General features: G+C 47.4%; 1 protein-coding gene across 11 annotated transcripts; it reads right to left on the reverse strand.

The window, feature by feature from the left end:
• Positions 1-1,208: 1,208 nt before the first annotated feature.
• On the reverse strand, positions 1,209-16,342 carry Lrrc29 (leucine rich repeat containing 29). 11 transcript variants are annotated; one of them, NR_174679.1, is made up of 7 exons: positions 16,301-16,342; positions 13,312-13,413; positions 3,909-4,855; positions 2,563-2,778; positions 2,292-2,435; positions 1,917-2,134; positions 1,209-1,828 (listed from the first exon to the last, which is right to left on the reverse strand). NR_174679.1 is itself a non-coding variant. In NM_001401289.1 (7 exons), exons 1-7 carry the CDS (start codon positions 16,322-16,324, stop codon positions 1,660-1,662), a joined length of 1,866 nt encoding a protein of 621 aa, NP_001388218.1. In that variant the 5' UTR covers positions 16,325-16,342; the 3' UTR covers positions 1,209-1,659. The 11 variants fall into 11 exon arrangements, 10 of the variants coding, with proteins under 10 accessions (NP_001388218.1, XP_087451209.1, XP_087451204.1 ...); NM_001401289.1 differs by having other exon boundaries at positions 3,909-4,901; XM_087595083.1 differs by having other exon boundaries at positions 13,312-13,569.
• Between the last annotated feature and the right edge of the window lie 32 nt (positions 16,343-16,374).

Consider the following 16,374-nt stretch of genomic DNA (forward strand, 5'->3'; position numbering starts at 1 on the left):
TGCCACCACCATTTTGGCAATAACCCCTGACTTCTAGCTTCTAGTCTTGCTGCTCTGAGTATCTCAATAGGTGACACTCCCTATGATGGTTTGATGCTAGGTCCCCAGTTAGTAGAACTGTTTGGGAAGGATTAAGAGGTGTGTCTTTGTTGGAGGAAGTATGTACTGGGCGTACACTAGGCCCAGTCTAGCTCTAGCTCTCTCTCTCTCTCTCTCTCTCTCTCTCTCTCTCTCTCTCTCTCTCTCTCTCTCTCTCTCTCTCTCTCTCTCTCTCTCTCTCTCTGCCTGCTGCCTGTGGCTCAGGATGTAAGCTCTTAACTACTGCTCCAGCACCGTGCCTATCTGTCAGTATATTCCCCACTACCCCACTATAACAGTTGTGGACTCACTCTCTGAAACTGTAAGCAGGAGCCTAATTGAATATCTTCCTTTATAAGTGCCTTGGTCATAATATTTCATCACAGCAATAGGACACTAACTAGGACATGTTCTATATTGTTCAACACCCCCACTACTGTTGTCATGGTTACCATGGATTGACTTGGTGAATTACAAAGACATGTGTTTTAATCCTTCCATTTGGTCCTTAGGGTTCTTGCAACCAAGCTAGCATCTTACCTATGTTCCATCAGAGCCTACACATACCTTCCATACCTGAGCCAGCTCCAGTCTGTCCATCTGACCTCTGTACCCCTTCTGCCATGTTCACTATTTGTTCCCTTCCTTGACCCTCTAAGTTCATTGCTGCCATAGGTTCCTTGCCCTCAGTGCTGTTTCCCTGTTTGTACATCTCCTGCATGCCAGACTGCCCCTGCATGCTGGCTTATTTGTCTCCCTATCAGGTTTGGTAATTGGGAGAACAACGGTACTTCTGAATCCCAACATGAAGCATGGGCTAGCTGCTTAGAACTAATGAACAGTATGGGGGCACACAGAGGACTACTCTGAGATAGATAAGACTACTTCAGAGCTGCTATTGGGAGTCACTGACATTGATCAATATTTGGACTCTGTAGCCAAATAGGATCCTCCTATTCAGACATGCTGTCCTATTTCTTACCCTATCCCAAGACACCCATGAATCTGATAAACAGTTATTCCCAGGCCTGGTGAGGACCAGTGTCTTTGCAACAGGGCATACCGAAGGGGTAGGAGAATAAGGGGACTTGGGGGGGGGGTGCTGGGAAAGGCCTCCAAAATCTCCCATGTGGAAGAAGCCAGGACCCCTTTATTCTGAGAACATCAAAGGAAGACATAAAATCTAGAATTTTTCATCATGTTTGGGTTTACAATGAAGTTGGGGGTTGGCTGCTAAAGCTCAGGTGGAAGAGACCCCTGGGGAGCAGGTACAGCAAGGGCTTTAGGTCTGAATAGGTGGCTGGCTGGCAGGAGGCACAGTCTGGCCATCACCAGCACCAGGCCCGGCTTACCTATAGGTCTGATCTTTAGAGGACCCATGGCAGCAAGTGTAGTTGGGAAGAGGTTGCTGCCATCTGTGTGGTACACTGGTGCTGCAAGAATTCTGGATTGGTTCCATCCAGAGTCTTAGAAAAAGTTCTAGAACAGGGGAAGGCAGGAGGCACTGGGGCAAACTATACTGGTGGGCCAGGACTATATTGGTGAGAGAAGATGGCTTCAGGGCTACTTACTGACCTGGCCTCAAAGTGTTAGGGTCAGGTCAGCCCCTCCCACGAAGCGAGACTGGATGCAGGTCACCTGAGGCAGCTGTGCTTGAAAGTGTTTGACAGCTGCCATGTTGATACCAGGACACATGGCCACATCCAACACTCGAAGCTGCTTGCATGCCTGCCCAATAGTATCCAAAGTTCTGCAAGGAGGCCACAGGATGAGTGCCTGACCAGTGTGAACCGGAGCCCAGCCCATGTCTTGTGGCTCCACCTACACCAGACACTTACTGCTCTGTGACCTGACTGCAGCTAGACAGGTTGAGATGTTGCAGCCTTGGCCACAACCTGGCTGCCTGGACCCATCCCTCATCACTGAGGTGGCTGCAGTGACTCAATGTCAAGCGCTCCAGGCTAGGACAGCCCCTAGCCACAGCCACCAAGCCCATGTCTGTGAAAGCTGGCAACAAGCTCAATGACAACTGCCTCAGCTGAGGGAACTGGAGCACCTGTAAGAACACAGATATAGAATGACACTGGGCCCCAAAGCAGGGCCCCTTCCAGGTTCCTTGCTTGTATCAGAAAACAAAGAGAAAGGGACTCTAAGCACAAAGTGGGTGGCCCAATCCCCTAGCACCAGCCCTAATGTCCTCAATGTAGTCACACCTTGGCCAAACTGGCATCAGTCAGCTTACTGCAGGCTGTGAGGTCCAACTCCTGCAGAGCCTGAAGCATGAGCAGGGAGGAGCCCTGTGGCTCAGAACTGGGCTCCTGGTGGTCTGGAGCCTGATTTTCCACCTCTTGGTGTAGCTGTGGAAAGAAACCCCTACCTCTCAGGTTCTTAAGTTTTGCCAAAGATTCTAGGACATGCAAAAGGGCAGCTTGTGCCAAACTCACCAAGGTCACCTCACCCTCCGTAACTTTAAGGCTCTCATACCTGGGGATTTAGCACAGGCTCATCACTTGGCTCCTTCAACCCCAAAAGCCCCCAGTCCTGGAGCTCCTTGCACCAAGCCAGGCGCAGGACTGACAGGTGAATAAGGTAGGTGCAGATGGCCTGCATGGTCTGGTTAGTGAGGGCCACACAGGAGGACAAGTCTAGCACCTTGAGGCTTGGACCCAATGCTGGGATCATGGAGAGCACCGAGGCATCCTGGGAGGAAGACAGGTTAGAAACAGCAGCTTGTGCCTCCAAGCTTGGCAGGGGTCACTGGCAAGGGTCTGATAAGGTTCCTTGGCCAGATGGCCCAGAGGAAGAGGAAACATGGTTTCTGTGCTGGTGGTGAAAGTTTGGAGTGCACAGTGTGCTGAGAAAGGTGGGAAATCTAGAGGGGGTTGCTGAAAGACAAAGACTATGGGTGGTACACGGAAAAATATGAACAGATAGTTTAAGGCAGCTGCTATGCCTGTGCTCCCAGCCCTGTTGAAAGGATGTGCTGAGGCAGCACTCTAACCACAGCCCATTGGACCAGGAGTAAGGTGAACCAATAAGATGTGTTCCTGTGGAATCTGAACCTCAAGTGTTAGGGCTGCCACCAGGAGCTAAATGCAGAGCAGAACAGAGCAGAGCAGAGCAGAGAAGCTGTATATTCAGAGGGACCTGTGGAGGCAGGAGGACACTAAGAGACACTGGTGGCCAAGGAGTGGTTGGGGGAAGAGTATTTGCCATGAAATGAAATTGAAATAGGTTTTAAGTTTGGAATATTCTTGTCATAGTAATAGGTTAAAGGGATAACCCACACAAGAGGGAACAACTGATATTCTCAGATAGGAATGTCACCCACAGGGCAATGTTGAGCCCTATGAAGGATCTAACCAGCTAAGAGGTGGCCCTGCAGCTCTCAAGTGATATTACCCACCCCAAAGCTCTGCCTGTAGAACATCATCTTTGGTACAATACAATAGAACACCTATTTTTTAGGTGGGGAGGCTTGGAAATTCTTTGTAGACCAGGTTGGCCTTGAACAGAGATTGGCCTGCTTCTGTCCTCTTTGCTAGGGCTAGTGGTGTGTGCCACTACTCTCCAAGTTTCCAATCACTCATTCTTTCTAGTCTTCCTTCATCTAGAATTCACATACAGCATAAGATCATGAAGTGAGTGGCCAGTGAGGAGTATAAAGGCATTTGCCATCTGTCTAAGCTCCAGATCTCTTCCAAACCATGTCTCAAATTCATTACTAACTACTATATCTGGGATTGCAAACACTGGGTAGCCTCTCCCTGGGGGACATAGGCCTAGCTCCCTGGGGGGGCCTTAAACAGAAGGGAGGGAAAGTAGCTCACCTTCAGTGAAGAGCAGTAAGCCAGCCTGAGGGAAGTCAGTGCAGGTGGAGCTCTGCGAACTGAGCCTAGGACCTGGGCCAGCTCCCGACCACTCACTAGACAGCATTCAGCCATGTCCAAACTCTGCAATTCATGCAGGGCCCCCAGGGCTATACACCCTGCATCCGTCAGTCTCTGCAGTTTCTTCAGACTCAAGTGCCGCAGGTGGTGTAGGCCTCGGCTCACAGCCAAGAGTGCCCTATCGGTCAGCTCTGAGCAGCCACTAAGGTCCAGAGAAGTAAGACCAGGCTGCTGGCGGCACAGGGTGGCCACAGCCTCTGAGGAGAGGTCTTTACAGCTGTTCAAATTCAACTCTTCCAACTTCAATCCAGTCACTTGGCCCAGGGCTTGTAGGGCCTCAGGTGGCAAACCAGTACCACTGAGGTCTAGGGCACGCAGCGTGCCAGCTCTTTCCTTGATGAACTGTAGCAAGTTGTGGAAGGAAAGCTGGGAGGGAGAGGAAGCCTGGGGGCTGGTGGAGCCCCAGGTTGAGCCTAACTCAAAGGTAAGATGGCAGTAAGCCAAGGAGAGGCGCTCCAGGCTGGGGAAACAACTACTGAGATGGTTGAAGCTGAGGTCAGTCAGGTCACGTAGGCCAGCCAGGTTAAGATCACGGAGGCCACTCAACGCCTTTCGGACACACTGTGCTGTCTCAGGCTGAGCCAGCAGAGTGCCTGATGTGAAGAGACTGTTGCAGCCACTGAGATCAAGTGTGCGAAGGACTGGGCATCCCAGGATCAGGGCCAAAAAGGATGCCTCTGTGGGGCTGCCCCCGCCCAGACATAAGCTTTGCAGGTGTGGACCTAAGTGGTAAGCAACGGACTGCAGTACCTGGTGCGAAGCTGGAGAGCCATCCAGATTGGTCAAGCTGATGCATGAAATGCCCCTGCGGCCCAAACTCTTGATGGCTGAGAGTGAGGCAGAGGACACAGGAATGTTGTAGCGCACATTTGTCTACAGGGTAGCAGCAAGCCTGAGGTTAGATTTCTGAGAGGTTCAAGGCAATCAAGAAAGGCCCTTCTACAATGAGTACCCATCCCTGGTGTGTGTGTCATGTGTAGCTAAGGAGGGTGTAGGCAGGAAGGGGGAACTGGGAAGAGAAACAAAGAAGGAAGTAGGAAGACAAATTATATTGGCAATTGGAAGAAAATGACTATTGGACTAGCAGGAAGCTGAGTGAAGTCTAGAGAGGGACAAGGAAAGTGTAGAAAGTGAGTTAAACACAGGAGAGCTGTGACCTATAGGACACCCATTGATGCCTTTATGGGGTGGGAGGACAAAGGATGCTGGATCACAATCTTTGGAGTTTCAAGTCTTGAGATCCATGAACCCAGCCAGGATCTTGACATTGGCAACCAGCCACCCCAACTTTCTAGAGAGGACAGAAACAGCACTGAGAGGACAGGGAGGCCAAGGGCAGCAGATGTCACTCAACTTCTTGGGAACCAAGTACCAGGGCAGGAGCTCACTCTGGAATACAAGTGGGATTAGTACTGAGCCTAGTCCCCCGGTGGCCTGAATATGCAAGTAGTGTGAATTAAAGTGTGCCTGCACAAGCATGTGCATGTGTGTATTCTAACACGTATAGCTGCCTAGAACCTGTATCACATCTCTGCAGGGGCAGGACCTAGGACAAACCTCAGAAAAGCCAAGGACTTGCTTGGAAGAGAATGAGGAGCTCATGTTTGGAGTTGGGGTACAACACAGGAGCTAAGCTCAGGTTTAAGATGTGGCAATACGATAGCTTAGGCAGGAGTTTGGGAACACCCAACTAAAGAAAATATTTTCATAGAACCTTCCCTGATCTCACACCAAAAGGAGTTAAGGGGAAGTCAGTATAATCTGCATGGCATTGATTTGTAGTGGGAGAGAGAACAGCTGGACTTCCAAAATCCTATCCACTAGCTGAGGAATGCAGCTCAGTATGTGGGAGGCTGAGCTGGATCTTCAGGAAAAAAAAGTCACCTAGTCCAATCTTCCTACCTGTTGCCTAGGTAGCAGGAAAGTGGTTCTTTAAGAAGGCATTAGTTCTATCAACATGGTTCTGACTCAGGAAAGCTGAACTCTGGAAAACACCTTTGTCAAGAACAACAAAAACACCCATTTCTGTATCCCTCAGAACAAACCAACAGGACGTGGGAAAGGCAGCACTGCCGAGAAGCATGCAAACCTGCGAATCTTAGCAGTGCCCTCCCAGCTCATGCAGCCTATCCCTAGATAAAGGGAAGCAGCTGGCTTCTTCCTCAGCAGAAACAGCCACCATAAGTAAGATCCAAGAACTGGGAGCTAAGAATGTAACTCAATTGGTAGAGAAAATGGCAGTCAAGCACAAAGCCCTAGGTTCGATACCCTGTGTTACAGAAACCAGGCAAAGTGATAGATTCCTATAATCCCAGTATTTGAGGGTTAGAGGCAGGAGAATCAGAAGTTCTTGGTCATTTTTGGCTACAAAGCAGGTTGAGACATGGCTGGGCTACATGAAACCCTGTCTCAAAAAAAGAAAAAACCAGGAACCATCTTCCTGGTCTTTCTCAAAGGAATCAGAAGCCAGCCAGGATCCCCTTCCTGATCCCACCTCTAGATTGTGGTTTTTCCCTGCTCCCTGAAGAGGAGCACTCACCACAGATCCCAGACCCCTCTCACAAATTTAAGGAGAGCTAGGAGAAGTTCCCAGTGTGACAAGCTGGGGAAGGAGATGAAAAAATCAGAGAAGGAAGGCTGTAGAAAGAAAAGTGGAAGCCGACTGACTCCAGCCACTGAGAAGCCCTGCACACCATGTGAATCAGTCTAATGCTGAGTAAAGCAGAGCTGGAGGAGCCATGAGCAGCTCAGTTGCCCAGGCAGCGCACACCCCCACCACTCATGTAGCTTGGGAGCCAAAGAGCCACTCTGGGCTTGCTAAAAGGTACAAGCACAGAGGAGCTCAGCTGCCTTCCCTTCCTGGGAGCTTAAGCAGCCAGGAATGTTCTGCCATTTTAAACTACCTCTCTGTGAATAAGATGGACAAACAGCCAAGAGAGGGCAGTGGCAATCACCCCAGGGGGCAGTCCACAGTTGGCAGACACAAGACAAATAGGCAGGGCCTGGAGAGGGTTTCCAGCTTCTTGGGGAAAGGATACTTGAGATCATACCTGGTCCCTGCTGTTTTTCTGCTTTGCTTTATTTCAAATTGTTTTGAGATGAGGTCTCACATAGCTCAGGTTGTCCTTGAACTTGCTATGTAGCAGGAGATGACCTTGAACTTAGATTAGCTTCCACCTCCCAAATGCTGGGATTATAGGCATGCATCACTACTCTTAGTTTTATGTAATACTGGGAACCAAGCCCAGGACTTTACTAGGCAAGTACTAGACCACCTGAGCCACATCCCCAGTGACCCCGACCACTCTTATTCTTAGCTATGCCAGGTACCCTTTATACAATGGTCAACCTGCTCCTGAGGTCAGCCGGATAGAATAGGAGGACGAAAGGGCAGTCTTCTAAGAATATTTGCTTCTTTGAGGGGCAGGAGCAAGCAGGGTTCCTGGGTTCTGGATTTCAGCTTTTCCAGGCCCTACGAAACTGCTTTTGGAGGCTCCAGGGAGGATTTGAAGGTACTTGCTCTAGCATCAGTCACTCCACCCACAGGTGACAAGTAAGCCCTGGCCTCCTTTCCCCATGTTAGCATCTTATGAGCAATTGCAGTCACTTTGGAAATGCTCACTTTTAAGAATGGTCTCTGGAGGAGTTAAGTACTCTGGTCAGGAAGACAGCAGAGAGACTATGAACTGCTCCATAGTGACCAATCCAATGGCTGCCACCCAGGACTTCCAGGGAAATAGGTAGAACTTGGGAGCATATGGTGGCACTGCCCCATTTTATTATTTGGGGTACATTAGGATTAAATACATAAGACAGGGAGGAGCTGGGGAATCAGAAGTCATAGAGTCCATGCATCCTACCCAGACTTGGCATGGTTTCGTCCCAGCCTTGCCTCAGTTGGCTACTAAATTCCATGGCACCAGTGGCTATGGAACTGCCTCCTGCTTCACCTGCCTACATCCAGGTCTTAGACAGCAGACTCTGTAGACTACTCTCTGAGATACAGTAATGGGGACATATAAGCAGTGCCTTAGAGCCTATATACCTAGAGCTTGGTCTCCGGCTGTTCTCAGCCTAGCAGGGTCTTTGTCATGATCTGGAGTTCCCAGGCAGCAATGCCAGCTCTACAACAGTAGCCACTCAGATCTCAGTCATGAACCCTACCTAGCCTTCTCTTCCTTCTTCCTTGTTCTTCCTATTCCATCTCACCTCTACCCAGGAGCTTGCCTACTCCTTTGCCCTCTTCTTCCTTGCTGGACTCTATGAGACTTCTCTCTCTCAGGGTTTGTCCCTCCTCCCCACTCTTCTTGCCTAGCTATAGATAACAAAACCAGCTGCCTCCTTGTGGTCTGTGCTGGAGATAATGGGAGACTGCTGAGGGTGCCATGGCTTTCCCTATCCCACTTCCTCCATGCTTCCCTTCTTGACAAGCCGATCATTTTCTCCTGCTGAGCCTGCTGCAAAAGTTTAATCTTAGAAATGGCCTGTTCTGCTTCAAAAGCAACCAAAGCCATCAGGAATGCCCTCCCTGTTTGCTAGCTGGCTCCTACCTGCAGCTCCTAGTCTTTGGTTCTGAAAGTCCTTTCCTCTGGCTTGCTAAACTGTCCGCATCTTATCTCTGGGAATCCCACTGGTTTTGCCTTCCTTTTGGGCTTGCTGGGGGGTGGGGAGGGAGTGTGACTATGCAGTTTAAGCTGGCTTTGAATTCACTATGAAGCCCAAGATGGCCTTATCTTCATAGCAATCCTCCTGCCTCAGTCTCCTGAGTGTGATAGTCTCCAAATTTTCTCTTTCCAGTTTTTTTCCTGGGAAACACAGGGGACATCACATCCACTGTCTGGTCACTCAGCTCCCCTTTGCTTTGCCTCTTTACTCCTTCCTGCCAGAATCACTCACTCCTGACCATGGCTCCCCTCCACCAAGTCACCACCACCTAGAGATCTCTTCACCTCTCACAGACAGTGTCCTCCTTACTATGGTGTCTGCTGTGGAAGGGCTGCAGCAATTTCCCTTGTCATTACATCCAATGTAGCCAAGCTCTCCTCTTGCTCTTTAGCCTGCTTTTCACTGGTCTCTTTCAAGTCATCCACAGACCCAGACCATAGATGAGTAGGTTCTACCTGACTCCCCCCGCCACACACACACACACACACACACACAATTTTTGTTCTCTTCATGTGCTCTGTCACACTGTACTTCATCCTATGGAACAATACAGCTTAGCTTTCCTTTCCTTTCATTTCCTTTCTGTGGTATATGAGTGTGGTCTAAGTGCACGAGTGAGTGATGATATGTGTGGGAACCAGGAGAGGACATTACATGCCACGCTCTATTCCTCTCCCTGAACCTGGAGCTAGGCTGGCAGTCAGTGGCCCCATTGATTCACTTGTCTCTACTTACCACAGCACTGGGGTCAAGGAATGGATTGTGTGGGTGCTCAGGATTTGAACTCAGCTCCACATACTTTCACAGCAAGCACTCTAACCACTCTACTGAACCATCTCTCCAGTCCTATCTTCCTTTCTTTTTGTTGTTTTAGGAAGCAGAATCTTGCCCAAGTTGAACTCTAACTTGCAATCTTTCTGCTTGAGTCTCCCAAGTGCTGAGATTACAGACATGTGCTGCCATGCCTGACCCAGCTACTTTCTGATCCATATTATTTTCCTCAACTAGATACTAGAGATGAACTGCTTCATGGCACTCTCTAGAAACCCTGATAAAAAAATGTCCTGAACGTGGGGTTGCAGACTGGTACAACCATTCTGGAAATCAGTCTGGAGGTTCCTCAGAAAATTGGACATTGAACTGCCTGAGGATCCAGCTATACCTCTCTTGGGTATATACCCAAAAGATGCCCCAACATATAAAAAAGACACATGCTCCACTATGTTCATCGCAGCCTTATTTATAATAGCCAGAAGCTGGAAAGAACCCAGATGCCCTTCAACAGAGGAATGGATACAGAAAATGTGGTACATCTACACAATGGAATATTACTCAGCTATCAAAAACAATGACTTTATGAAATTCATAGGCAAATGGTTGGAACTGGAAAATATCATCCTGAGTGAGGTAACCCAATCACAGAAAAACACACATGGTATACACTCATTGATAAGTGGCTATTAGCCCAAATGCTTGAATTACCCTAGATGCCTAGAACAAATGAAACTCAAGACGGATGATCAAAATGTGAATGCTTCACTCCTTCTTTAAAAGGGGAACAAGAATACCCTTGGCAGGGAATAGAGAGGCAAAGATTAAAACAGACACAGAAGGAACACACATTCAGAGCCTGCCCCACATGTGGCCCATACATATACAGCCATCCAATTAGACAAGATGGATGAAGCAAAGAAGTGCAGGCCGACAGGAGCCGGATGTAGATCGCTCCTGAGAGACACAGCCAGAATACAGCAAATACAGAGGCGAATGCCAGCAGCAAACCACTGAACTGAGAATAGGTCCCCCGTTGAAGGAATCAGAGAAAGAACTGGAAGAGCTTGAAGGGGCTCGAAACCCCATATGTACAACAATGCCAAGCAACCAGAGCTTCCAGGGACTAAGCCACTACCTAAAGACTATACATGGACTGACCCTGGACTCTGACCTCATAGGTAGCAATGAATATCCTAGTAAGAGCACCAGTGGAAGGGGAAGCCCTGGGTCCTGCTAAGACTGAACCCCCAGTGAACTAGACTGTTGGGGGGAGGGCGGCAATGGGAGGAGGATGGGGAGGGAACACCCATATGGAAGGGGAAGGGGGAGGGGGATGTTTGCCCGGAAACCGGGAAAGGGAATAACACTCAAAATGTATATAAGAAATACTCAAGTTAATAAAAAAAAAAGTCCTGAACATGCTTCTCCTCTTAAACTCTTAACTCCCTCAATCCAAGTTACCCTCACTGTTAACACCCAGTGTCCCTTCCACTCCATCTCCTTCACATACTGACTGTATCCCACTGGGCATGGTGACACCCTTTGAACTCCTGGCCTTCCTGCCTCCAAATGCTGAGATTACAGATATATACCACCTCACTCAACAAAACAGCTCGTGTGCTGTGTGAGCTTTAGGTTGCCAGTCTCTTTTTCAACAAGTTCAATAAAATTCCTTTTTAGACATTAAGATCCACAACACCAGATAGACAATCCAATGACAGGCTCTACTTACATATATACATTTCATATGTAACAGAGGCTTTCAACCTAACAGGGAAGGTTAGATACAAATTATGTAGGAACTATTTGAAAACCAAACAGGTCAGCTTCATACTTTATCATATAAAGTTTAAAAAGTTTCATGAGGGCTGGAGAGATGGCTCAGTGGTTAAGAGCACTGACTGCTCTTCCAGAGGTCCTGAGTTCAATTCCCAGCAACCACATGGTGGCTCACAACCATCTATAATCAGGTCTGGTGCCCTCTTCTGGCCTGCAGGCACATACACGCAGGCAGAAAGCTGTATGATGTATATGTACATAATAAATAAATAAATGGGGGTTGGGGATTTGGTTCAGTGGTAGAGCGCTTGCCTAGCAACCGCAAGGCCCTGGGTTTGGTCCCCAGCTCCGAAAAAAAGAAAAAAAAAAAAAAAGAAATGAAAAAAAAATAAATGTTTAAAAAAAAGTTTCATGAATGAAACAAAATTCTCACCAATAAAAGTTAAAGCCAATCAGGTATGGCAGCTCATGTCTATAATCTCAGCACTTAGAAGGCTTGAGGCTCATAGATTGCTGAGTTCATGGTTAACCTGGGCTACATGAGACACTGCCCCCCAAAAAATTAAATTATAAAGAAAACAAAACATTAAAACCATAAAATAGAAATTTTATTTTTATTGAACTAATCACTACTCTAAAAAAATCAGTTATATTTTTTGAAAGAATAAAAATATGGGCATGCATTGATGAAATCTCTGGAGGGCAAGAGGTCTTTAAATAACCAATGTAGAAGGAAAAAGAATCAGCAACATAAAGTTTAGTTTTGTATCTCATATGTAAAAACAGCTATCTACAAATAAAATGAAAGAACAAATAGGAATGTATTGTAACAGATATATAAAGAATTAATCCTTTGTTTTGTTTTTCTGTTTCTTTGTTTGAGACAGAGTTTTTTCTCTGTATAGCCCTGGCTATCCTGGAACTTGCTCTGTAGATCAGGCTAACCTTGAACTCAAGAGATCCATCTTTAGATCCATCCTGGGTGCTGGGGCTAAAGGTATGCACCACCACTGCCCTGCTAAAGCATTTTTTTTTCTTTTTTCTTTTTTTCGGAGCTGGGGACCGAACCCAGGGCCTTGCGGTTGCTAGGCAAGCGCTCTACCACTGAGCTAAATCCCCAACCCTGCATTTATTTTTAATATATAAAAAGTTCACACAAATAAGCAAGCAAATTATTAAGACCCTGCCAGTTAAGTGGATAAAGAACATAAATAGCTAATGAGACAAAAAAATTAACCTCACTGATAACTAAATCAAAATTAACACAAGATCACTGTTTGCCTTTCAAATGCTACAGATGTCTGTGTTGCCCTCCTGACTGGGCTGCCTCCCCAGCCTCCGTCTGACTACTGTGGAGTTCTAAGAAGACACTGCCATACTGTCCTTGCCTATCTTACCTTTCTCTCTTTCAAAATTTATTTATTTTATGTATGTGAATACACTGTCCTTTTTTCAGACATAGCAGAAGAGGGCATCAGATCCCATTACAGATGGTTGTGAGCCACCATGTGGCTGCTGGGAATTGAACTCAGGACCTCTGGAAGTGTAGTCAGTGCCCTTAACCGCTGAGTCATCTCTCTAGCCCTGTCTTACCATTTCTTAAAGGCCCCACTGGAAGAAAGAGCTCTGCTGCCTGGCACATCTGCCACCTGGCAGTCTTGACCAGCATTCTTGTTTCTTCTCCACCACATCCCACACACAAAACTTAGTCCAGTTGTTTGGAACTTCCACACCTTGATGCCAGTTCTAGAAAGACTGACAGGTGTTCCCCCCTATCTCTCAGGCTCATCATGATGCCACGGCAATCCTGTCTTGGTGCTCTTATCTGGGTCTCACTCTTTCATTGAGTGATATGGCACTGGACATACGAAATCATGCAGTTATTTTCCTTCACTGGACAATGGGGTCATCCAGGTTTTATTCACCTGTGTACCCCAAGCTCTGTGCCCCAAGACTAGAATGTGAATGTATGGTTACATACAGATGAATGGACAGATGATGGATAGGCAGGCCATGAGCAAGGAGAGGAGAGGAAGAATGGACCAAGTGGGGATGGACACCTTACCTCCCGAAGGGCATTCTGGGCTGCATAGTACCAAGCCCGACTCACGAGGGAGGCCTCTTTCTGATCTGACAGAGGTAGGAAACTCAGGATATAAGTGAGCATCTGAGGGGAAAAGATAAGGTGTTTGAGAGGTGTTAGAACCCGAAGGGCTTTAGAACCTATCCCTCTGGGTCTGAGGATATCAGAGAACTGGCTTCTAGTCCATCTGGGATCCAAAACTTCAAGTATTGACTTCCCTTCTCCAGCCTCGGAGTATACCTTATGAGAAAAAAAAACCTATCATGAGCCACTTCTGAGAACAGGTTTGTACAAAGTAACGATCAAAACTCCTACCCAGTCTAGCAGAAAGAGCCCAGATCACTGAGGCTACACAAACCTGGTCCAAGTTCCCCTTGGCTAGCTGACTTCTTTGAGCCTTGTTTTGCTTGTATGTTAAATGGCAACTGTTTTGAGATTTAAATAGGTTCTTGTGAGAAGTTACAAAACAGCATTTTCTGCACATCTAGAACCTAAGTCACCTTTTTACTGGACAGGATTTCACTATGTAACCTAGGCTGTCCTGGAACCCCTGTGTACTCAGACTGGCTTCCAGCTGGCACAGCCATTCTCCTGCCTTAGCTAGAAACACATCTCATGTGGTAGAACTGTGATGTGAGCCATGATGACAGTTTTAGGACCCCTATTCTTTTCCCGTCTTCTCCATTATCAGCATGCTCTCTCAGCCAGCTTAAGGTAGGACAACATGGCAAATTTGGGAGATTCAACTCTTCCCTCCAACTAATGCTCTATGAGTCTAGAGGTGATGAGGTTGGTGGCTCTATCCAGAAGTAGGAAAGGGGTCACTTGGGAGGCCAAGAACAACTTCCTACTAACTGTCCTTTTCTTCTAGAATCTTCCCTTGTTGAGTCCCAGGACAGTTTCCTAGGCTTTCACCATGCTAACTGTCCTATTTCTGGATTTTTCATGATTCCCAATGTTTAATCTTTTGATTTTCAGTTTACTTATACAAGAATACTCAACAATTTAATAGCTTTACATTGTCATATTAACCAAGCATTAGTCTAGTGCCACCAATTGTTTCCAGAGTCCTAAACTCAAATAGTTCTCAACCTTAATCTCAGCCAAATGTGATATTTTGCCCTCAGTCCAATTTTACCCTTTAATGACAACTGTACTCCCAACTGAGGTCCCTAGTGATGCTTGAACTAATGTTCTTTCATTCTCTACTCACAAAACTGAAGTTTTAGGCAAAGCTAACAAAGACTCATCAAACCCCAGCTGTACTACTTTTTAGGAGAGTAACTCCAGTCAAAGCCTGTGACTTCCCTCAGCTTCAGTATCTGAAGTGTATGAAGAAGTGAAGGTATTTTAAAATAATCTAAATCAGTTTCATAGGAACTGGATGGTTGTTACTAGCATTTCTACTTTGCAACTTCACCATATTAATAGCTCCAAATTTTATCCCCTTGAGCTAGATTCCTTTCACGGCTTCCTTCTATGTTCAGCCTTGTTAATCCATATATAGTCCAGTTTCAGTAACCCTAGTGGAAACCTTCTGGGTTCACCAATAATCTCACAACAAAATCTCTGCTCCTGGGTCAACACTGCCAGGCCTCCATGCCTGGTGGGGTCTGCTGCTCCCAGAACATTCCCAGCCCATCCTCTCTACTAACACAGCATGTTGATTTCTTTTCCTATAGGTGGGGCTCTTTCTGGGAAGCCCTTCGGTAGTGACTTCACTAGCCCCATTGTGTTTTCTCCTTTCTTCTCAGATGCTAAGTACATATGCAGCACTCACCAATATTTACTGGATTAAAGATAGTCCTTTGCCTCTACTTCCACCAAAGGTTTGCTCAGGGAAGGGGTGGGAGATAACGTAGATTATTATTCAGAGGAAAATAACTAGGACCAGAGAGGAGAGGCATCAGGAAGAGTATGGATGGGACTGGACTAAGCCCCCATCCCTAGGGAGCTAAAAGGGAAGACTGGACTAAGAGCGTGGCTGACCTATCTTCTGGAATGATCAACCCTGGAAGCAATGTTAAAGGGAAACAACATGTCTTAATGGAAAACATCAAAATTCATTATCCAAGAAAGGAGTAGCCTTTCTAGCATTAAAGGAAGTAGACATAGGGGTAGAGTGGTCATTCCATGAAAACACCCCAAAGGACTACTACTACTGATCACCCATAGGATTTACAGGGATGAATAGATACCTTCTGAGGCCAAAAGGGAATAGGAAGTCTTTGATGTTAAGGAGAGGATGTGTTCCACGAATCACGAGAAAGGGCCTGACTTCCTTGGGCAATGAGAGTGGGTTGCCAACCCTCAGGGCAAAACGGAGAAGCCATTTCAAGAGGTACAAGACAAGACACAAAGCCTGTATCTGTATCTCCTTGCCCATGAGGGCACAGTAGTATTGCCCCTGGCTAAAGGAACAAACATCCCATGGAGTTGAATAACACAGGGGCAGACATCACTAGGGGTCTAGGATGAAGGGCAGGTTTGTTTTAGATTAAGGACCTCAGGTATGGTCCCCAGAACTGATAGGGTGGGAGCAGTCTATTTCCAACTGCGAGGACGGTGGGGGAGGGGCGGAGGAAATGGAACGACCATTCCAAGGGGCCAATGGGGATAAAATTGATTACCCTTCAGGGACGGTGGAGCGGACATCTTCTAGAACTGAGGGGGAGGGAACGGCCATCTCAAGGAAAGGGGATGGGCAGAGAGTCTGTCCTCATAGAGGTGACAGAGCAGCCATCTTCTGGGGCCAATGGGTAAAGAGGGGATGGTATCCCAACCGAAGGGGTCGAAGTGGCCCCAAAGAGGGCCGTTACCCAGAGTTTGCAGGTCCTGGGATCCGCCGGGCGGCTCATTTCCGCCTGGCGGGAGGTGCCGGGCGAGCTGTCAGATAGCCTCTCCCCAAAGCCCAGGACCCCGAAGGCGGGGCCTGTCCCCGACCCAGGCCTGAAGGACCACTTCCTCTCACCTCCAGAGGCAGCGAGTCCGCCATCGCATCTCTGCCGTCTCCGCCCCCACGCAAGGATTTCTGGGAAATGTAGT

Source organism: Rattus norvegicus, chromosome 19 (assembly GCF_021556685.1).
Source record: "Rattus norvegicus strain SHRSP/BbbUtx chromosome 19, alternate assembly SHRSP_T2T, whole genome shotgun sequence".
Classification (NCBI taxonomy): domain Eukaryota; kingdom Metazoa; phylum Chordata; class Mammalia; order Rodentia; family Muridae; genus Rattus; species Rattus norvegicus.